This window comes from Melopsittacus undulatus, chromosome 19, assembly GCF_012275295.1.
Source record: "Melopsittacus undulatus isolate bMelUnd1 chromosome 19, bMelUnd1.mat.Z, whole genome shotgun sequence".
In the NCBI taxonomy this organism is placed as follows: Eukaryota; Metazoa; Chordata; class Aves; order Psittaciformes; family Psittaculidae; genus Melopsittacus; species Melopsittacus undulatus.
This window is the reverse complement of record NC_047545.1, coordinates 1,254,501-1,277,225: the sequence shown is the minus strand read 5'-3', so window position 1 is coordinate 1,277,225 and position 22,725 is coordinate 1,254,501. Positions and strand designations below refer to the sequence as shown.

The 22,725-nt window shown below is 50.4% G+C and overlaps 1 protein-coding gene across 3 annotated transcripts in view; it reads left to right on the top strand.

The window, feature by feature from the left end:
- The window catches only part of GATAD2A (GATA zinc finger domain containing 2A), a 48,506-nt gene extending 27,428 nt beyond the window's left edge, over positions 1 to 21,078 (top strand). For all 3 annotated transcript variants that reach the window (XM_034070648.1, XM_034070647.1, XM_034070649.1), the window contains exons 3-11: positions 2,692 to 2,963; positions 11,398 to 11,527; positions 11,994 to 12,125; positions 15,202 to 15,333; positions 16,378 to 16,545; positions 17,303 to 17,582; positions 18,006 to 18,292; positions 18,926 to 19,109; positions 19,973 to 21,078. In XM_034070648.1, coding sequence (XP_033926539.1) covers positions 2,701 to 2,963; positions 11,398 to 11,527; positions 11,994 to 12,125; positions 15,202 to 15,333; positions 16,378 to 16,545; positions 17,303 to 17,582; positions 18,006 to 18,292; positions 18,926 to 19,109; positions 19,973 to 20,103 — 1,707 coding nt within the window. In that variant the 5' untranslated portion in view covers positions 2,692 to 2,700 and the 3' untranslated portion in view covers positions 20,104 to 21,078. The remainder of the gene's footprint in view (positions 1 to 2,691; positions 2,964 to 11,397; positions 11,528 to 11,993; positions 12,126 to 15,201; positions 15,334 to 16,377; positions 16,546 to 17,302; positions 17,583 to 18,005; positions 18,293 to 18,925; positions 19,110 to 19,972) is intronic.
- Positions 21,079 to 22,725: the final 1,647 nt, after the last annotated feature.

The window sequence follows — 22,725 nt, the reverse complement described above, 5'->3', positions numbered from 1 at the left end:
TCTCCATGCCTTTATAAATAAACCTTGAGCCTGCACTTGAGGCTTCAGATTGAGCTGCAGAAATCTCAGGGCAGGCTCCTCGCAAGGCTCCCCATGGATCTTCACAACAGCTTCAGCTGGGGTACACATAACCCCTCTTGTCTGCAGGGGTCCCAGGCCCCAACTGCTGCATCCTCGGCACAAGATGCTGTGAATCCTAACACAAAACATGGGCTGCATTGGGGCTTGAGCAAACTGGGGTTTGCTGTGGGAGGCACTGGTGGTGTTGGAAGGGAATGGCAGGGTGCATGATGTGATGTCCTTGAGGATCTGTCCTAGGAGAAGGCTTTGTCGGGAGGTACATGCTGTGTTCTCATCGAGGTTGTTAATCTGTTCAGCCTGACCTTTGTAAGGAGTTTGTGTACGAAGGGTTTGCCCCTGGAAGTGCTCCAAGTGGGGTGCTCAGTGCCTGCCTCTCTCCATCACTCTGATGTGAGCTGCTTGCTTGGCTAGAAAGCAGGTACCTCGTGAAGCACTTGTGTGTCTGACCTGGCTTTACATTAGGATCTGAACTGCATTGATTGTGTTTTAAACCTTATTGCCAGTAGGAGATTTAGCTCATTCCCACTGCTTGGGACTGAACTCAGGTAAGTGAGATTCAGCCCTGGGTGCGCAGAGTTCTGCCTGGCAGCTCTGTGTGCAATGTGTGAAATACCCCAATCCCCTTCCCGAGGGTGTCCCGCTCCAAACAGGGAAACCCCAGGGGCAGAAACACATCCTCGTGTCCGTGTTGCTGAAGTTTGGAGCCCGTGTGCCTGATGTGCTGCTCGCTGCAGCCTTCGCATTGGCTCCTGCTGCTGCAGCTGCTGCTTCGCATCCCTGCGAGGCTGGAGAATGAATGGGAACATCCCACAGGGTTGAAGGGGTCTCCTCTCTCCGGGGGGGTGTAAGGCAGCCATGGCTGTGCCCTGCTCTGTGCCGGAGCAGCAGGAAGATCAGCTCTTCCTGGCTGGGCTCAGGGGGGGGTGGCAGTGATGGTGCAGCCGCACCGGCAGCAGGGATGCTCACCCCAACCGGAGGGATGCTCACCCCAACCGGAGGGATGCTCACCCCAACTGGAGGGATGCTCACCCCAACCGCAGGGATGCTCACCCCAACCGGAGGGATGCTCACCCCAACCGGAGGGATGCTCACCCCAACCGGAGGGATGCTCACCCCAACCGGAGGGATGCTCACCCCAACCGGAGGTGCTGCTGTGGTTAACAGCTGCTCTCCAATGGGGTGCGCAGAGCTGGGTGCCGTTTGCTCACCCCATAAACACCAACGTGAAGTTACCCTTGCTATGAAATGCTCCTTTTGCCCCTTCCCCCCTAAAAAAACACCCCTATTTCATCCAAGACCGTGCAGAGAAACCTGTGGTGGTGGCATGGGGCTGCTGCTGTGAAATGACAATGTCACATCATGCTGATGTGACGCTGTTGAATTGCTGGGGGGGGTGGGGTGAAGGGTGAGCAGAGGTTAATTATGTTGTGTAATTATGTTAATCTCTCCCTGCTAAAACCCATTGCAAACACTTTGTTCCATGGTGAGCATCGGCCTCAGTCCTGGAGCCCTTTATAGAGGAGGAGAAAGAAACCAGAGATGGGAGGAACAGTTAAAATGCATTAATTCATTAATTAAGGGGGGGGGTCTGTCCCACTCCCCCCCCCCCCCCCCCCAGGTCCCCCCTGGGGTACCCCCCTCCGTGCCCCCCAGCATCCGGAGGGATGCGGTGCCCGCTGGGGTGATCCCAGTGCAGGTCGCCTGCCGCCGGCTCAGACTGGTTTCTGGAAAGTGCTTTGTCTCGCAGGCTGCATCCTGGGAAGGGTCATGTGGAGCCCAGTGATGTCATGGGATCAAAGCCTGACTCAGCTCTGCGTCCGCTGGGATGGATGTGTGGATGGATGGATGGATGATGGATGGGTGGCCGCAGGTACTGGAGTGCGGCTGGCTGAGCCCACCAGCAGCAGTACATCCCATCCCTCCGGCATGTGAGGAGTTAAGCCTGGTTCCCCTGAGCCCGGCGCTTCCGCCTGGAAAAGCCTGGCTCCTTCCCCAGGAGGGGAGAAAGTCTCAACTTGAGTCTCACAATGGCAGTGCCTTAGTGCTGGCAACAGGCTCTGCAGCAGGATGGAAGCGTCTCCTCAGGCAGGGTGTGGTGGTCCTTCTCCCCATAGTGTGTGATTCCTGAAACCTGGAGCCAGGCTGAGGTCCTCAGAAAGGCATGGCAGCAGTCCCGGCTGATCCTAATCTGGCATTCTGTAATTGCCTTGATTTGCATGGGAGGCAAATACATACAGTCCTCCTGCCTTTTGGTGAAGAGCCAGACTTCTCATGTGGGGGTTTGTCTGTTCTCCTGTGCTCTGATGCAGGCTGTGGGTGATTGTAGTTGATGCTCAGTGAGGTTCTTGTGTGTGTTCTTGTTTCCCTTTTGTTTGTTTTTGCTTAACATAAGAAGTGTAAGTACAGTGATGCTGGGTGCTTAATAGCTTCAGCCTGAGATGGATGCTGGAGATAGGCTACGTGAGCACACCAGCAACACTTTCATTGCTCTTTCTGAGCTGCTTTTGCAGTACCCACTGTCCTTTGCCCTGGTTTGAAATGAAGGTGCCTTGTCCAACTTCATTCCCTTTCCCAGTGTGTTGAACTGGTTTGTGTCTGCTCTCTCCCCAGAGCCTCACAATGACAGAGGAAGCATGCAGGACACGGAGCCAGAAACGAGCCCTAGAACGTGAGGTACCGCACAACGATGTGGACAGCAAGAAACTGAAAATGGACAAAGGACTGTTGGGGACAGAGATCAATGCTGAAGGCGACATGAAAATCAAAGCAGATCCTGGAGCTGGCAAAGTGCAAGGCTTATTAAAAGGTGGAGAGGTGAAAGCAACCATTAAGGTGGAGGTGCAGACGGGAGATGAGCCTGTGGACATGAGTACCTCGAAAAGGTGAGTTCCAGCCTCCGTGCTGCAGTCACACTGTAACATGTGAGGTACCAGCACAGTGGCACAAAGAGGAAGCTCTTTGCATCTTAAAGGTGGAGAGGATTCCAATTCCACGCGTGTGTTGCAGCTCTGGCTCTTCACATGAGATCCAACAGCTACTGCTGGAGCTTCCTCAGTGGTTTCTCCTCCCCAGGCTTTGACAGCTGTGATGAGCAGCTGAGTAAATAAGCCCAGTCTTGAATAGAAACCCATACACGTTACTGAGAGGATGCGCTTTGAGCTACTGATTGAGATTTCTGTGAGCAACAGTGGTTTGGGTGTTTTGAACTGAGCTCTGATAAAGGGAAAGTAATAGATTGTAATTGTCTAAACAGAGGAGTTGTAATTGCAACTCATTCTTCCTGATGGAGCAGGATGTGGGGATGCATCTGAGTGTCTTTTTGAAGGAAGCTGTGGGTTTTGACACTAGAAGTGTTCTGAAAAGCCAGCACCTGGCTGCAGCAATCCTCTGTAGGACAAGTTCTCCTTTGAAAGTCCAGCCTCCTTAAGGTGGCTGCATTTTCCCATCTGAAAGCACTAATTCAGAGTTCCTAATCCCTGTGTACGAGAGACACGTGTGAACTGGGTGGTTCTGACACAGATTTACAGGCATCACTTTAAAGCCTGATTCCAAACCTTCTACCATATTTCTAACTCAGAACCTGGCTGTACCAGCATAACAAACCCATCAGGAAGTTTGTGTCCCATTGGGAGCCCTTTGAGGGCTTTGCTTTTGTCTTTCTAGTGCAGGAAGATCCAACACATGGAGCAGGAACTCTCAAAGCCTCGTGTTCTGCTGTGGGAATGGAGATTCCTAAGAGCTGCTCTCAGAGAGCCCCCTGTTCACTGGGATGTTGGGCATTAGAGCAGGGCAGGTTGGAGAGGAGCTGCAAACACCAGATCCTTATCACAGGAATTAGTGGGAGGAGGGTGCTTATGGGTGCTGTGAAGAAAATGGGCATCTTTGATGTTTAATGGTGTTTCATCTGGGAGCTTTCCCAAATTTTGGATGCTTTTCTAAGAGATACCTTGCAAGAGGCTGATGGCAGCTTCAGGACCTGTAAGACAAGCCCTCTTCCATCAGTGCCATCGAGGGAAGGGGAGGGCTTGAGGGGTTAGGTCCCTCAACCCTCTGCCAAAGGTACAATCACACACGTTGCTCAGGTTGCTGTTTAGGAGGAGCTTGTGTCTTGCACAGATGCAGTTATTGGGGTAATGGCTGATTCCATGGCAAGCGGTTGTCTTGTGCTGACTGGGAGGGACTCTCTGAAGGTGTCTCTTGGCACATCACCCCCTCTGAATGAACCCAGGTATGCAGGCTGGTTTGGTGAAGAATATCTAAAAAGATTGCTCATACCAAAAGCTGAATACATTAGAACCAGGTATTCTCCCCCTTTTGTTGCAGTACTTGCCCCCGCACGCCTGTGCTCTTTATGAATTGAGCCTATCTTTGAAATGGGTGCCAGTGTTTCTGCTCTCTTGGTGTCTGTCTCTGTTGCAAGACGTGCAAACAGGGTGATGATGAGCAAAGGGCTGCACACTTCCAGCTTCCCAGAGAGTGGCTGGAACAGTAACTCCTGTTTCCATGAGATGGGAGAGCATCCTCTCTCCATGCAGTGTGCCTGGTGCAGGTAACAGGATAGTGCTGTATTCAGTTTCAGCAAGGAGATGGAAAAGGCTTCCCCAGACAAAAACTCCATTTGCAGTCTGATCCCAAGCCCACTGATGTGAATGGTGATAAATACAATTAGGAATTTCACAAGGAGAAGCTTTGGATGCTGTTTGTAAGCTGGAGCTCCTTTCGTAAGGCCCGTCTCTAGAAAATCCTTAATAGAGAGGAATTAAACCCTGAGTCATCTCCAGTGACAGAAATGAGCCCGAGTGATGCTGCAAGCTTCAGGCAGCAGCTTCCCAGGCTCTGGAGCTCTGCTCCTGCATCGTGGCAGCACCCTTGGTCCGAGCAGCTGACCAGCCTCGGGATGCAAATGCCTCCAAGCAATGTGATCTGAGCCTAGGGATGCTGTGATACAGAGGAAGCTTGTCTCCAGCTGAGCCTGAGCTCTTGCTTATGTGCAGTCAGTGCTTGTAGGGAAGGTGGATCTTCATTTCATCAGGAATTCGTAGTTGTTTTGTGGGGCTTACCTTTCCAGACCTTTGATCTGCAGAGGAATGTGGCTCCCAGCCTCACAAGCACTTGGCTCTTTAAAGCAGCCGAGCTGATTTTCTGAGCTGATGAACAAAGAGCTGTTGCTTAAAAGGACCAAAGTGCTACAAACTCCTTGGGTAGAGCTCCTGCTTAGTGATGTGTTTGACTTTTAAACTTCCTAAATGCTTCTAGAACTGAAAACATAATATTTTCCTTGGAAGAGGGGGCCAGCAGCAATCGCAGTTGGCTGACGTAAAGCCAGCTGAATGGATTTGCATCCTGAAGCATTCTGATATTCTGGTAATATCTGCCCAAAACTTCACATTTCTTTTCATTTTATTTTCTTCTTTCTTTTTCTAAACCTTGAAAGTTAAATTTAAAACCAGGAGCTGGTTTGAGCATGTTCTCTGATGCCAGAAGAAACAGAAGGAAGTCTGTAGTGGTAGAAGGCTTTGATGAGAGGTCACACAAGGCCAAACCAAACCCTTGCTCCTCTGCCTGGCATTGTGCAGCACTGGGATGGGAGCTTGCTCCACTGGGGTGTAATTATCCCGGACCTACTGCAGAGATGGAATGGGGGGATGGATGTGTCTGGTTTGCACTGGGGTGGGGAAACAGCACTGTGGAAATGGCTTTGCTTGGGAATACTGTGATTTAAGGCACTGTGGGTGCTGGAGGGAAAGAGCATTTGTCAGACCTGGTCCAATCCTGATGTCTTCTTGTGCTTTCAAGCTCTGTTTTCTCTGTCCTCTCTATCTCTCTGTTCTTTCTTTCCCTTGTTACGTGAGTTTCTCTCCACATTTGAGCATCCATTGCTTCCTGCTGAGACTGGGCCCTGCAGCCATTCCTGGATCGTGCTGCCTGCTGCACCTCACTGCATCCCTGTACACAGCTCCCTTCACCTCCAGGATGGATCCTGACCCTTTTCCAAGGCTTTTTTCCTAGTACTATTTCCTAACCCATCCAGTGTGAAACATTGCATACACTGTACTAGTTCAGCTCAGGATTCCTGGTGTACTCAGTGAGGTTTGGCAGAGACCAGGAGCAATCCTTCCGGACACGGCTGTGTAACTGGCGCTGGATGGGAGCTGCTGTGCTCGGACAGGTCTGGAAGGACAACTGATCCTCTCTTCTGGAGCACTGGGATCCCTCAGGACCAGTGCACTGTTATCCCAACTGTAGGAAAACTGCTCATAGAGGTGTAGGGTGTTTGCAGGCAAGGCTACTGCTTGACCCTGTGAGCAGCTGTGTTGTGCTTGGTGGTTGTGCTGTGCTATCTTAAATCCTCGGAATTACAGTAACTCCCTGAATAGATAACCTCAACATGTGTTTCCCTTCAGGATCCTAAACAAGGAGGCTTCTCAGTGTGCAAGGAGAGAGTGGGGACATGGTGTTGTCACTGCACACAGGCAGGGTGGCAGCAGTGAGGGTGACATTGTTACTAAAGCACAGGTACAAGAACTGGCTTCTGTTAATCCCAGTTCCTGCTTTGCTTCAATAGCAACCCTGGGATGAACGTGTCCTGTAGAGCCAACTGGGTTTTAAGCAGTTGTCTCCTCATTTCTGGGATGCTCAACTATCCAATAGATCCCCAGCTCAAAGATCTTGCTTCTTGAAGCTCCGTGTGAGCTGCTGCTTCCATGAGAGCTGTCAGGAATGGGGTGAGGAGCTCTTGGGCATCGCTGTGCTTGGTGCTGTCAGACAGATCATCTCTCCGAGCTCCGTAGCTCCTTTAGGTCTTGGTGGTTTGGATTTGTGTCTGTGACACGTTGCACTGCTCTGGAAGCTCAGGACCATCACTTCCTCCTCCTGTTACACGTGATAATGAGGAATGAGGTGGATCAGAAGTTGTTGGATGGAAGCTGGCCCCATGGCTGCGCTCTGGGTTTGCAGGTTTGGCTGCTAAACGTTGGTGTTCTGAAGGATTTCAGGATTTGGGGTGGGTTTGGTTTGGTTTCATCTGGCCAAGGAGCATGGAGCACTTCTTAACTGAAAGGGTTTGATTGGGAAGCTCTAACGTGTTCTGAAGCACGGTGGGATGCAGCTGGTGCTGCTTTACTGGGATTTACTGGGAGCAGCGTTCATGGCAGAGCCAGTGAGGAGCAGTAAGCTCCTCTCTTCCCATTAGGAAGCCTGGAAATGAGGCACAGCCCCATGCTTTAGATCCCTTCAGCTTATCTGCGTTGTGTCTGCAGCTCCTGGCACGTGTTGTACTAAAGGATATTGTGACAAAACTGATGCCAGAGTTTCTTGGTCAGTTTTAGTGGTTTCTTTGAAATGCAGACACAGAGAGTGGGATTCCAGTGTCCTCCCTTCGGTTCCAAGGAAGGGATGGGGTTTATTTGCTTCGGTTTCACACCACAGTCGCTAGATCCATTGCAGTTTCTTTGATTCATGGAGATAAAACATCTCCAGGGGGAAGAGAAGAAAAATCCCCATTGCTTTGCTCTTTCTTTCCTTGTTTGTCTTCCTCCCTTGCCAAGTATTTTTGGATGGGAGTTGCTGAATGGACTGAGGCAAAACTGCTGCATATTTGCTAATGCAGATGAAGCTTTAGCCTGGAGCAGTTGCTTACCTGCGCATGGTGGGATGTGTTGGGATGAGGCTGGGGAGGGCTCCTGCACTGCTCGGGGGGATGGCACGTTTCAGGTCAGTAGCTCTGTGACTCCAGCCAAGTGAGCAGCACATTGATTTTACCCTCGGATCTCTTTTATTTGGAGGAGCGATCGAAAGGGCATTTTGGGGCAGGGGCTGCTCTGTGAATGAAGCTCATTCTCTGTGTGACGCCTCTGGAGCAGTACGAGGAATGCAAAGGCTGTTTGTTGAGATACAGGAGCTCTTCTGTTAACATCCTGAAGCTCCCGAAGCTGCAGCAGGAGCCCCCAGAGCAGAGCCAGCAGTTCCGGGTGTCTCCTTCGTCCTCCTCTGTTGTACTCCTGTGCTTCCTGGGAACTTCCATCTTGCCTGTTCCAAGAGCTGAGCCTACCTCTGTGCTTGGCTCCTCACACCAGTGTGGCTCACTCCAATGCTGTTAGTGCTGGGGATGCTCACATGGGTGCAGGGAGCTGGGCAGCAGCTCTGCTTTCATCTTCCAGCGCCGAGTCCAAGCCATTGAGACAGCGACTTTGGGAAGCTGAGGGGAGAATGATAGAGCAGTGTATTTAGCTGCAGGATCTGCCCCATGGCTTCGGAGCAGAGGGGGGCACATCCCCACAGGAGGAGCAGTATTTTTCTACAAGTGGTGATATTCCCATTGTCTTTTCTTCGTTTGAAACATCTGCTTTGAATTGTTGTGCTTGACACAGGCTCACAAAAGAGGAAAGCAGAGTTCTGGTCTGAACACTCCTGGAGTTCCCTCTTGTGCTGCTGAGGAGGGAGATGCTGGAGCACTGCGGAGGCTCCGTTGCTGTGATCGGTGTGTTGCCTTAAGGACTATAGGGTGTCCCCCGCTTCAGGAAGGGGTTTCCTCTGGGGTCGCATGCCTACAGACTCAGAGGCACTGTGGAGATGGTCCTCGATAGACATGAGGAATGCTTTTGTGGGGATCCCCAGTTTCAGACTCTGAATGTAGTGGTTGCTTGGGCTGCTTTTCCTAGATGAGCATCTTGGAATGTAGCTGTCAGGAACAGCATCCGTGTATACTGGAGAACAGGGCAGTTGTAGAGATGTCCATCCCAGCTCCTCATCCCTTTACAATCAACCAGGTTGGAAAAGCCCTTTAAGCTCATCCAGTCCAACCATTCCCAGCAGTGCCAAGGCCACCCCTAACCCATGGCACTGAGGCCTCGTCCCCACGCTGTGTGCACACTCACAGGGCCGGTGCCTGCAGCCCTGCCCTGGGCAGCCTGTTCCAATGCCTGAGCACCCTGTGGGGCAGGAATTGTTCCTCAGCTCCATCTAAACCTGCCCTGGTGCAGCTTGAGGCTGGTTCCTCTTGTCCCATCCCTTGTTCCTTGGGAGCAGAGCCCAGCCCCTCCTGGCTCCATCCTCCTGCAGGCACTTGTAGGGAGCCATCAGGTCCCCCCTGAGCCTTCCCATCTCCATCTGAACCCCCAGCTCCCTCAGCCGTTCCCATCACCCTTGGGCTCCAGCCCTTGCCCAAGTTCCTGTGTGTTTCCTCAAGGATCAGGACTATTCCGGTTGCTGATGAGCTGCTGCGGTCCCATCGCTATCACCAGCACACGCCATGGAGCCAGTCCAGGATTACTGCTTCCTTCCTTGTGCTATCCGAGGGAAGCCTGGGCTCAGCCGGCCCCATCCCGGCTGGGAATTGAACCAGGAAAGCTCCGTGGTGCGGCAGGGGCTCTTGGGGCTGCTTTTCTCTCGTTTACCCCTGTTTCTCACTTTGCTGCCGGGACCCCTCTCCCTTTACGGGGGGCACGGGGACCCCGCTCCCTTTGCGGTGCTGGGGGCACGGGGACCCCTCTCCCTTTGCGGTGATGGGGGCACGGGGACCCCGCTCCCTTTGCGGGGGGCACAGGGACCCCGCTCCGTGTGCGGTGCTGGGGGCACGGGGACCCCTCTCCCTTTGTGGTGCTGGGGGCACAGGGACCCCGCTCCGTTTGCGGTGCCGGGGGCACGGGGACCCCTCTCCCTTTGCGGTGCCGGTGCGCGCTCCCGAGGCCTCGTGGGGCCGTACCGGCTGTAACCGGCCGTTGCCATGGTTTTTGGGCGCGGGTCACGTGCCCCCCGCTCCGTGCCTCCATGTGAACCGGGTCAGGCCGGAGCTCCGGGGTGATCCCGTTGGGATCCCGGGGTTCCATCACCGTCGGTGCGGAGCGGGGCCCGGGGGGGCTCCATGGAGCCCTTCCCCCCGGCCTCGGGGCTGCTGGAGCCCCCGTGTCCGGACCCGGCTGGCTCCAGGTGCGCTCCTCGCCCGCTCCGCTGCTCTGAGCTCCGAGCCTGGCCCCGCTCGTGTTGCTCCATCGGGAAAGGGCTGAGCCCGTCCGTGCTCCCGGCCCAGCCCTGCCCGGAGCGACCAGAGCCGGTTCAGGTACTGGGAGACGCTGGGAATGCTTCCCGTGTGCCGCGGTTCCTGTTGCGAGCGGCTGCGGGGCCGCAGTTCCCTGCCTCGCTGTGCCCTCTAGAGGACACCTCGGCCTTTATTCCACTGCTGGAAATCGCACTTTAAAAGCTCCAGTTTGCAGGTTCTGAGCTGGTTTTGGAGCATCCAGAGCCTGATACCTGCGGCTCCAGGTCTCCTAACGCTGCTGGGGGGACCCGGCTCTGCAGGGACGTCAGTTGGTGTGAATAGGGTCACTAAAGAAGATCCTAATGTTCATCATTGGATTCCTGCTACCTGTGGCTGTCAGTTAAGTGTAGAAACTGCTGTTTAGTCTAAGAAGTAATTGCCTGGTATTGAACTGCCAAAGCTCATGTGCCACATGAGGGTATCCTTGAGGGTAGAACAAACCACACTGAAATACTTGTTTCATCTTACTTGAAACAAATCCTCCCTGCAGTTTCCATCACACAGTGATACACAGAAGGTTCTCACTTGCTCCTGCCTCTGGCTTTGGGTTTAAAGCAGGACAAAACAGTGACTTGTGTTGTGTCCTCCTCAAATCCTCACTGTCGGCCTTCAAGTGCTGCCATTACCTGGGTGCTGCAGAAGACTTTGCTGCCCTGTTCCTGATCCACATCTCAGCCTCCCATGCTGCAAGCCTTGCTCTGGAATCCTTTGGCTTCACAGCTTGAAAGCCCAAATCCTGATACCAGAGGTGATCTGACAGGTCCTGGTTTGTGCAGTGGAGGAGAGGTGCTGGCATCTGCTGTCACATCCTGTCACCTCTGTCCCTTTTGGTTCATGGAGCTTAAGGTTCTCTTCTCGTAGGGTAACCACAAGCAGTGAAGGCAAGAGGTGATGTATTGTCAGGAGTTTGGGTGGAAGGTGCAGCCAGCACTCAAGCCAGGCAGTAAAAGAGTTAGAATCGTTATAAGCCTTATAAGGTTCAGTGGCGTTTCATGGATGTCTCCATTGGTGTTGAGACTGCTCCAGGTTTGTGCTCTCAATAGGGGAAAAGAAGTGATTTGATGTAGGAAGAAGATAATGCCATAAAGTACCTAAGCTTAGGTAAGTGTGAATGGTTTGTGTTGAGCTTCCTTCAGATTCAGTAACTGGGGTGGGAAAGAGTCACAACTTCCAGACATTAGCATTAGGAAATGCTGCATGAAGTAGTAGTTTGCTTGGTTTTATTAACCCATTCTCTGTATTTATTAACCCATTCTCTGTATTTTGCTCTTGATTTGCAGTGAACTAAAGAGAGAGAAGCGAGTGCCCTCCCCGGATGTGATAGTGTTATCTGACAATGAACCTTCCAGCCCTAGGATGAATGGGTTAACCAAAATAGCATTAAAAGAGACCAACACAGAGGCGCTCATGGTGAGTTCTTGGCTTGACTCACTCTTAGTGTGCCAGCTGAATAAACCCAACCACACCACTGGTTCCTGCCTCTGTGCTCACAGGTCAGGTGGATCCATCCTTTCCTGAAGATGGATTTGCAAGTGGGGAATCTTGGAGCTGTTAAAGGCTGATGCCCTTCTTTTCCGAATGGGTTTTTGGTCCCTTACTCAGCATAACCCAACACGGGGTTGTTGGCTGAGCTTTTCTGTGAACTGCATTTCCTTGCTTTGCTTTTTTGGCTTGTTTTGTGAAAACAACTCCAAAACTTGCTTTCTTTTCCCCTTTGAGTTCTTGCTCCATGCTCAGTTTGTGTCCATGCATTGCATGGCAGTGATATTGAGCCACATGCGCCAATTACAGGGCTGTAAAGTCTTGTTGTAACTTGTATGGTATCTGTGTTCCCCTCTTCCCTCTCCCTGCTTTCCCATCCTCTCTTGCCCTGCAGAAAAGCAGCCCAGAGGAGCGGGAGAGGATGATTAAACAGCTAAAAGAAGAGTTACGGTTAGAAGAAGCAAAGCTTGTGCTATTGAAAAAGCTACGGCAAAGTCAAATCCAGAAGGAGACCACTATCCAGAAGGTATTTATCATCCTCCAGAAGCTTACAGCTCATCTGTTGAACTGGGGAGGGAAGGAATGAAGTAACTGGGGTAGTTGCTAGAACCTGTGGAACATAAGAGCCCTTTCAGATAAAGCATATCCCACTGTCATAAAACTTTGATGAAGTTTAGTGTAGCTTCTCCTGTGAACTCCTTTTTGTCTTGCCAAGACAAGACAGTTTCTCCTATGAACTGTATTCAAAAGCTGAAGATCTTGTTGTTAAAACCCAGATGTGTTTATGAATGTGATGCTTTCCCACTTATTAAACACTCCGTGTTAATGCCATTTGGAGGTTGCTGAAAGACATGTGGAGGAGATCCTTGCACATAACCAATGTGCTGACAGGTAGAGTGTGAATCCCAGGCTCTCATTTTGTGCTGCGTGGCAGAAATCCAGGTCTGGATTCCAGGTCTTCCAGGTGAAATGAGTCTGGGGTTAGCCACACAGTTCCATCATCCAGAAACTCCCCCTGGAAGGGACAGTTCAGTCCTACTCTGAGCTCCCTTCCTCCTCCCCAGCCCTCATCTCACACAACTGCCTCCTGTTCTCATCACACACTAACCCAGCAAAGAAGCCTCCCTTTTTGGCAGAGCACTTGTGTGCAGGGGAGAGTGGAGGAGGTTGGGAGGCGAGGGGGTGTGCGAGCACCCCACGTGCTGCTATCAAGGCACCAGCTCAACTTCACATACCTGTAACAATGGCAACTAAACCATTTCATCTCACAGCGAGGGATGCTGACTTGCTGGGCTTTGTGATGGGGGTGATGTGTAGCTGTAAGGGCACTGCTCCGTGTGGCTGGATGTTAACAGCAGCTCTCCTGCCTGGGTTGGGTTGGTTTGTTGATGTCTTTCTCCCAGACGTATGAGCTCTTGAGTACATGGGATTAAAACTAATGCGAGTACCTGGATCATTCAACTTGCTGCTGAACGCTGAGCAACAAGCTCTGGATGTTTGAACTAATGAGGGTGAAATGGCATCTCCTAAACTTCTTAAGATCTGAAGTCTTTTTCCTAAACCTTTTCCTTATTTTCCTATTATAATCTTATCTATACTTACCTAATAATTTCATCATTTAAATGTGTGTGTTGAGATGCTTGGAGAGGAGGAAAGGGATGGGGGGGGGGGGGGAACCCACCGTCTCTGAAGATGCTCTTCCTGAGGCACAAGGAGGTAAACCGCTTTTATTCCCTTAGCTTCTGTAATCCTGCTTTCCACCCTTACACTCGTCTGCTTTCTCTCTGGTTTTTCCTCTTCCAGCCTGCTGGTTCCTCTGGGAGTGCTGTGGCCACCCCTCCGCCCTTGGTGCGGGGACCGCAGAGTGTTGCTGCTGGCAAGCCATCCCTCCAGGTCAGTGGGGGGGCCAGGCTGCCAGGCGTAGGGCATGGAGCAGAGCACGAGGTGCACAGGACAGTGCCATCATGGGAATGGCTTGGAGCCAGCTCTGAACTCCCAAAACCCCACTCTAAGCTTTCTAAGGACGACCTGGGTGGGAGATGAAAGTGGTGTCACAGGGAGGTAACTCTCAGAAGCTTATTTCTCTCAACCCAATCCACTCTACATCCAGACATCCATAAAGAGGATGCCATGGAGTTAGGGCGTAGAAGCATTGTGGCAGCCTGTTGCCTACCCTCAGGATGTAATTGTGCCTTCAGTGGCTTAACTAAGCTGAGTGCATGACAAGATCTTTACTTTTGGCTTGATGGCTGAAAGGCACAGGGTGGTAGGAGGGATCTTGGTTCAGATGAAGTTAAATGGAATGTTGGAAAGCCTTGGGAAGAAGATAAGAAAGGAAAGGCAATTGACATCTGTCAGCCTCTTGACTCTAGTGTCTTGTTTTGGATTGAAACCATTTCTGGTTATTTACCTTGGGCTGATTTGAAACAACTTCAAAAGTGCTTCAGCACAAAATGCTTTCACTTGGGAAAGGTGAAGATCCCCTGGGATGTGGCACTCGAGGGAAGGGGGACATCTGTTATCCATTGGGAAACAGCCCCAAACCCTACAGCAGTCTGTCAGCTGCAGTAATCTCTTCCTTGAGGCAAGTTGCCTTCACTGAAGACAGCACTTTCAGAGGAACTGAAGCACAAGTTACACCTTCAGTGGTCAGACCTGTGGCTGGACAGAGCAGAGAGCTGGGAGCTCAGATCCAGAACTGAACTGGTTCTGTCTAACTTGTGGTGTTTGGGCAAATTAACCTCTGTCTGCTTTTGCTTGACTGCAACAGCTCTACTAATCCTGTGTGCAGGAGTTGAGTTAACCTTTGGTCTTCACTCAAAAGGCATAACAAGGAGATAAAACTTCCCACCTGCCTAAATGTGTACTTGTGTGTGCACATGGTGACTCGTGGAAGTGGGAGCTTGAGTCTTCATCCACAGATGATGATCAGGCTGGGGCCTGAGCGAGGGAAGTGGGGAGATGTGTAAAGCCACATGAGTGAGATGGAGAGGTTGGTTGCTCCTGAGCAGTGGGTGCTCCTCAGGCTCCATGCTCTGCAGCAATGTCAGTGCTGTGTGAAACCTGTCTCTTCTTTTTCCCTTCACACATGCATGCACATGCCCACACGTCCAGCTCCTGTCTGCCCCCTGCTTCTCCTTGAAGACAGCAGTTTTGTATTCCCCATTCTCTTACTCCCTCCACCCCAAAATACACTTCTTTTTGCCTCTTGGGCACTGACTGCACTGAAGCCAGCCTGGCCATCTCTTGTCCTCCAGTCTCTCCATGGGCTCAAGAGAGATGCTGCATCCATCCCATCAGCCAGAGAGGAGAGCTGCAGTGTGTCCCCCCACTATCACACTCGAGTTATGATGCGTCTCAGTACAACACACCTTGAGCCACTGAACTTCAGCAGTGGGAGGGCAGGGGAACATGTTGTCTGGGATTGCTCTTCACCCTTTGGATTCTGTGCAGGATGAGGGAGAACAAGCCCTGGGTGTGTAGCCAGACTGCACCACGTCCGTAAGGTTTCAGACCCTGCCTTATCAGCACAGCAAGCAGCAGAAGAGAGCATGAACACCCCCGAACAAAACAGTAAGAGTAAACTCTCCTCTGTTTTGCAGACCTCCTCTACACGGATACCAGGCACTGTTATTCCTCCTCCCTTGGTCCGTGGAGGGCAGCAGACTTCTTCCAAGCTAGGAACTCAGCAGAACACACAGATAGTGATGCCACCTCTTGTCAGAGGAGCACAGGTAAGTGCTTCCCTTGGGGTGGATCCACTTGGCTTTTCCTTAAGCCATCTGCACTAAACCAGTCACCTTTCTGCTCATCTGAGGGAACCTGTGAAGTTCCTGCTGGGATTTCTTAAGATGAGTTAATGTGTTGCCACTGGAAGTTCTTGCATCATTCCAGGCTGATGTATTATGCTATCCCATAGGCTTCCAGTGAAGCATGAGAAGGTGCTGTGGTGATGGAGGAAGCTGCCTCACCTGCACTGCTGCTTCCCTTGGCTGTGGGTTAATTCACAGGCTACCAGCTTCACCTGCTTTTTAGTGGAGCAGCAGCAGAGGAAATGAATCCCAGTCTCTCCTTCTTCCATTTCCCCCCCTCATGATTGTTTCTATCATCTCAATTTCACCTTTTCAAATGCAAAACCTCCCTCATTGTGTCTGTCTTGTGATTGAATAAGAGCTGCTGAAATGAGATAGTCGACTTTGAGGCTGAAAGTGCTGCTTTGCAGGGTCTTTGTCACCTCTGACAGCCAACAGTGGTGGCTCTGAAGCAGTGTTCGATTCGATACGCTCTTCTGAAATGATGACTTCTGTGAGAGATCAAGGAACAAACATTTCCTTGTTAAATGAGGATTTCTGTTGCAGTGCAAAGTCTCTGGCGTGTTGCACAGCCAGCAGTGAGGAGGAAGGTAGAGATTTGATGTATTTCATCACATTCTGAGGAGTAGCTTTCCTAATGCCTTTCAAATGAAACAGTTTTAGCAATGACAGACTTTGAAAGAAGTTTGACTTGGAGACTTAGATTGCTGGTTTGGCTCTAACCTGATGGCCTCACAAATGAGCATCTCTTCATGTTCCATTCTGCTTGTTTCATTTGGATTGGAAGCAGGGAAAACTCATCACATTTTGCCATCACAGATGTCATCACCACGTTCTCTTGCCGTTCCCTGCCTCCTTTGCCACTGTCTCATCTCATCCCATTCTACTCCTACCACTGATTTCCCACTCTAACCCTCCCCATCCCTCCTGGCACTGTTGCATCAGCCCATCCCTGTCTCTTCCCAGCAAATCCACAACATCCGACAGCACTCCAGCACGGGGCCACCTCCGCTGCTGCTGGCACCACGAGCATCGGTCCCCAGCGTCCAGATTCAGGGGCAGAGAATCATCCAGCAGGGACTGATCCGCGTGGCCAACGTCCCCAACACCAGCCTGCTGGTCAACATCCCGCAGGTGAGTGCCATGGGCTCTCCTGTGCCCAAGCTGACAGCCCAGAGGGAGAGCTAAATGCTTCTCGTTCCTCGATGTCTGGTTGGTGTGGTTTGCTGTCATCCAGCTGAGGGGGCTGGTTCTTACTACAGCTCTCCTGCTCCTTGTCCTTCCCATGTCCTTCCCCTTGCTCTGTACATGTGCTGTACAGAGGAATGAAGAAAACCATTACGGAGTCTTGGGGAGAAATATCTGTTTCATTGAACTGAATTTGGTGCCTCAGTTCACATTTGTTGGTTCAATATGAAGCTGTCCATGAGACTCTTTCTTTTCCTTCCTTAAGAAGGGTAAACATGTGTTCTGGTGAACAGAGTTCCTGTCTGAAAGCCTCATAGACACGAAGCAGCAGCTTAACGTCTACCACTGATGCTGCCAGAGGGGAGACTGAGCTGAGCTCTTAGGCAGAAGCTGTTCCCTGTGAGGGTGCTGAGGCGCTGGCACAGGGTGCCCAGAGAAGCTGTGGCTGCCCCATCCCTGGCAGTGCTCAAGGCCAGGTTGGACACAGGGGCTTGGAGCAGCTGCTCCAGTGGAAGGGGTCCCTGCCTGTGGCAGGGGTTGGAGCTGTGTCCCTAACCCGTGCCATGTCCCTAACCTGTGCCATGTCCCTAACCTGTGCCATGTCCCTAACCTGTGCCATGTCCCTAACCTGTGCCATGTCCCTAACCTGTGCCATGTCCCTAACCCGTGCCATGTCCCTAACCTGTGCCATGTCTCCTCCCAGGCTTCACCAACTTCAATCAAAGGTACATCGGTGACATCCGCTCAGGCCAATGTTACTCCAAGCAGCGCCGCTTCCATGGGGAATGCTGGGGAGTCTCCAGCCAGCCGGCAGGCTGCTGCCAAGCTCGCCTTGCGGAAGCAGCTGGAGAAGACGCTCTTGGAGATCCCTCCTCCCAAACCTCCTGCACCCGAGATGAACTTCCTGCCCAGTGCAGCCAATAACGAATTCATTTACTTAGTGGGCTTGGAAGAAGTTGTGCAGAATCTGCTGGAAACCCAAGGTGAGATGGTGTTCCAGGGGCTCCTTGAAGGCAAGGAGGGGATGTTTCCATTGCAGCAGCACAGGCAAATCCGGGATCCACCTGCTTGAATAATGTGAAATTCTAAAGTAGTCTAAAGAGCTTCTAGAGCCTGAGTGTAAAGATTGCTCCCAAATGCATCCAGTTCTCCCCAGAGCTGTTGGCTTCCAACCAGCCCCTTGTTCACCACCACTGAACTCTTGAATCAGTGTCTAAAGAAGTATCTGCTGGGTTCCTACACACACACTCACACAAGCAAAGAGTTTCAAGGTTTAGTAGATGCAAAAGGAGAGTGAAGGGTGGATGGTTTGCCTTTCTTTAGCTGGAATATTGTTGAGGTTTCTCAAGTATTGTTGGTTAGAGAAGCCCCAGATGGAGCTGAGCTAAGCTGGTTGTGTTCTCCAGGTAAAGTTTCAGTGGCTGTATCATCTCGTGAGCCCTACATGTGTGCCCAGTGTAAGACTGACTTCACCTGCCGCTGGAGGGAGGAGAAGAACGGCATCATTATGTGTGAAACCTGCATGACATCCAACCAGAAAAAGGCCTTGAAAGCTGAGCACACGAACCGACTGAAAGCTGCCTTTGTAAAAGCACTGCAGCAGGAGCAGGAGATCGAGCAGAGGATACTGCAGCAGACAGCTCCTGTACAGACCAAGTCAGACCCTATAGTGCAGCATCACTCACTCAAGCAGGTGAGGATCCATCTGCCAGGAGCCAGGTCTTGGTGATGATGGCGCAAGAGTCCTGTGGCTCCATGCACATTGGTGTACAGGCACCAAATGGAAGCATGACCTAGGTTTCTTTAAGCTCTGCCATGTGTGTTTTTGAGCATGAGCTTAACCAGGTGCCTAATTTAACCGGGCAGGTTAAAGGGGGTTTGTTCATGCTGGGACCTGATACTTCAGTTGCACTCTCTGTACCTGAAGAACAGAAGAGAATGGTCTTTTTCTGCAGAGTTGTTGGAATTATCCAGGGTGTTTACCTGACATCCTGCAAAGTCTGTTCCAGACTTCTTCTTAGGATGTACCAGATGGAAAGACATAAGAGTCAATTGACCTAAGATAGAGGTGGGGGGGAAAGGCTTAAGCCAGGATCACACAGTGTTGCTTGTGAAGTTTTAAGGTGATGGTAGCAACCATCTATGACACAGCTTGGGTCTCACACTCCTTGTAAAGCCACCTTTTGATTGGAGGAAGTGCTTAAGAAATAAGAGCCCAGGCTTGGCAGAAGCAGCCAAGGGAGGAGAGAACAGGGGCTGTGAAGGTTCACCCGGGTGATGAGCCAGCAACCTGCAATGCTTGTCTTACTCTTTGCTCTCTTGCCAGACTTCTAGCCAGATGTCTCGAGGTCCTGGAGCTCCCCGGGGAGTGTTGCATGCATTTAGCCAGTCACCCAAGTTGCAGAATGCATCGTCTGCAGCAGCACTTGGGAGTAGGCCAGGTAAGCATGCTGAGAGACCTGTCAGCAAGGGCAGCGCTGCCGCCTGGAAGAAGACTCCCATCAATACAGGTAGATTATTTCTCTAAAGCTTCTTCTCTTTGTACTTACTAGCTGCACTCTGTCCAACAATCATAGTTCTTTGGGTAAGGCTGGTTTCTCTTTGCCACTTCCTGCATGAAAGCCTGATGGTGCTGGGGCTTTGCTCTTAGTCGTGGTGTTGACACTTGCGTTTGGGGCTCATCAACAAGGGCAGTAAGGTGATGCTACCAAATGAAAATGCACATTTATGAAGAGGCTAAATAGATGTAACTTCACTGTGCATCACTGAGGCCACCTGAGCAGCCAGTGTCATTCATTTCTGGGAGTTTAATTCAGTTGGGTTTGACTGGTGGGAAGGCAACATACAGCAACCAGATGGTTTTGCTCTAGGTGAGGCTGCAGCACACGCTGCCAGCGTGCCTCAGGGTTTGCAATGACTAAAGCTGTTGCTCTGAACAAATGGAAATTATAAATTCTAATCTGATCTTTTTCTATATATATAAAAGAATCTGACTTGAGAGCTCGAGTCATTTGCTTTCTTCAGTATTAAATAGGATCTCCAGGAAGGAAACGCTGCACTAACAGGCTTTTGTGATCTACTCCCTTGCCCAGTATTGAATGGATTTCTTTGGGTTTTTTTATTCCTGATAGCTTCATTTAGCATTTAATATGTAATTTAATAGCAGAGAGCTCCAATCTTCATTTCTGGTACAAAACCTTGCTCCTGTTTTAGAAGCTTTTATCTTCACAAGGTGTCTGACCTTTGCGGCCAGTAGTGCCCTGTGCTCAGATGGTGACTTCAGGGGGATGAGCAGCGTGGTGTTGCCACTGTTTCTCTCATGCTTGTATCGTGCTGTGACACTTGTTCTCTCTCCTCTTTTGTGTCTCATCAGGTGGGGCTTTACCTTTCGTTAACCCTAGTTTAGCTGTGCACAAGTCCTCCTCAGCAGTAGACCGCCAGCGTGAATATCTCCTGGATATGATTCCCCCACGATCCATCCCACAGTCCGCCACGTGGAAATAATGCGGAGGAATGCCCAAGAGGAAGACTTTCCTGTTTCTGCCATCCTTTTTATACCACATTACAGTGGAATCTGCTTTAATCCCAGCTGGATATGCCCCAGGCTTTATAGGATGCAAGAAGACCACTCCTCATCCCATCGAGTGCTGCTGTCCCTGCAATGAGAAGACAACACCATGTGGGTGGGAAAGACTTGAGCTCATTTGGTTCTCAGATTCTTAGCATTGACTGATGATGAAGGCTGTCAGGGAAGGGGAAGAATTCTCTCTCTCAGTTTTTTTGGCTTTCTGTCTTTAGTTTGGATTCCTTTGTCACCAGCACAAAAGGAGGACTCGAAGACTCTCTGCCTTTGGTTTCTTTATTCATACCCAGCCAGTCACCAGGAACACGGTGTTGGAGGATCTCAGCTCAAGGAGAGAGGAATCTCAACCTCGTCTTGCAGATGCATTTAGTTCATGTTTGCTTTTCTTCCCTGCCCCTCTCCAGCCAGGAAGGCAGTCGACAGATTATAATGTTTCCAAATCTACTGGTGATGAGCTAATGCTAAATAAGCGCAAACTCCAATCCCAGTCGAGTATGGTTTTGGGTTGGTTTTTCTTTTCCTAAGGGACTGGCTGCCCCCAAAACATGGGAGGTCAGTGGGAAGCAGTGCAGGAGTCTCTCACTTTTGTTGCATTCTGTTTGGAACAGACTTTTTGAACTGTTGGTAGTCTAAAAATCTAATGTCCTCAATAGACAAACACCTTTTGTTCAGTCTTTCTAATTCAGCGACGAGCAGTTGGGCCTTTCAGATGCTCCCAGAGACTTCAGAGCGGGACTGTTTGGGGTTATGTTCTTTCTGGAAGGTTATTTTTTGTTGTTGTTGTTTATTGTTTTGAGCAATCTTTAAAAAAAAAGGGGGGGGGGAAGAAAAAATAAGTCAAAAAAATAAAGAATAGGAATTCCAGAAGCTGCAATCAGCCAGAGCGGGGGGGGGGGGGGGGGCGGGAGCTGCTCCTTCTTCTGCCCATTCCCATGGAGAAAGCCACCCCCAGCCCGTGCCAGGATGTTGGGGGCAGGACCTTGATCCCTGTCAAGCTGTGTTCTTCCAGGCGTTCCAAGCATGCTCTGCTGTCCATCCCTTCAGTACTTCACTTTGCCTAGAGCTTTAGGTAACCTTAAGGACAGGTTTCTACATGGTTTTCATACCTTTCTGGGGATTCCGCAGGTTAAACCCAAATCCTTCAGGTCCAGTTTTGTTTGATTTGTTTTTCTCCTTTCTCATCATCTTCCCTCCTTCTTCCCTGTGCTTCTCCCACATCCCAGTTGAATTCAAGTGGCAGAAATACATGCCTTACTACTTATGTTGCATATCAGTGCTAGAAGTAGTGCTGATAAGAATTATTTGCAAAATTATATATATATATCTATATATCTATATATAAAAAGAAAAGGGGGGAGGGGTTACTATTCAGTCTATGCTGAATCTATTTTCTTAGCAGTTGCTGTTAGATCTCACTTGAAACCAAGAACTGTTTAGGGATGTCCCCCTTCGGATCTAACCGTTGCATAGTGAAAGAGCAAACCCGTTCATTTTCACCCCTCTTCTGTTGTGTGAATATCAGTATTTAGATACTTTGGAAACTGTTCAGTAGAGTAGAGACCTAGTTTTGCAAAAATGGTATTTGTTGCTGTATAAAAAAGGAAAAAAAAAAAGCCCTGGAATTTCAATTTGACTTTGTTTTTTGTTTGCTCGACACAGGTTTAGGAAGAGCTAAATGGGGGTGAGAGGATAGGATTTGAGGTTTGATTTTCCTGTTCATTCCAAGAGGTTTTGGATCGGGAGATGTGGAGAGAAGAGATTCGAGTGCATTTGAGTTTTTTGCACCTTTGAAAGAGTAGGAAAATGTCAGTTCCTCAGCTGGGAGGAGGGGGCTGGGGCTGGGTCTGTCCTTTGCTCTCTCCTGACAAGCTGCTGCCATGTGCCAGCACTTGGGAGAGTGCACTTGCTTAAGAAGAACAAGCTGAACTCAAACTGCAGCCCAAAAGCCACTGGGGGAAGCCTGGACAACTTCACTCTTGCTTTCTGCTGTTGGAGCAGCTTCAGCTGGGGAACAATGGGCACAAGTACTGAGCTTGTCTGTTGTAAAAGCTGTGTCAGAACCTGTCTGGATCCCACCAGTTCAGTCCAGCACCTTATACATTTTAATTTGAATATCCATTTAAGAGGGGAGTATCCACTAATATACATTGAAGAGGGGAGATACAAACCAAGCCTTAAACTAATGGAGAAAAGCTCCTGTTTTAAGATCTGGAACTGAAACTGGGGCTGCATGCACTGAGTTCAAAACCTTGTGCTCCAAGGGAGCAAGCTGGTTTGGTTTCATGTAGAATAAACCCCCACAAATACTGTTTTATTGGGGTAGAATTGGTTTTGAAGGCTTTGTAAAGCAAACGTAGATCTTGGGCTGTTGGGATTCCAACTGTTTTGACATGGGTTTTAACCCATGGTGCAGGTAACGTGAAAGGATCTGTTTGTTGCGTCCCTGTTTCTGCCAAGTTCCAGATAAATACACCAGGAAAAGGCTGAAGTGGTAAAAATGTGTTAAATGCCAGAATTGTTTCTTCCCTGTAGTCAAAGCTGTG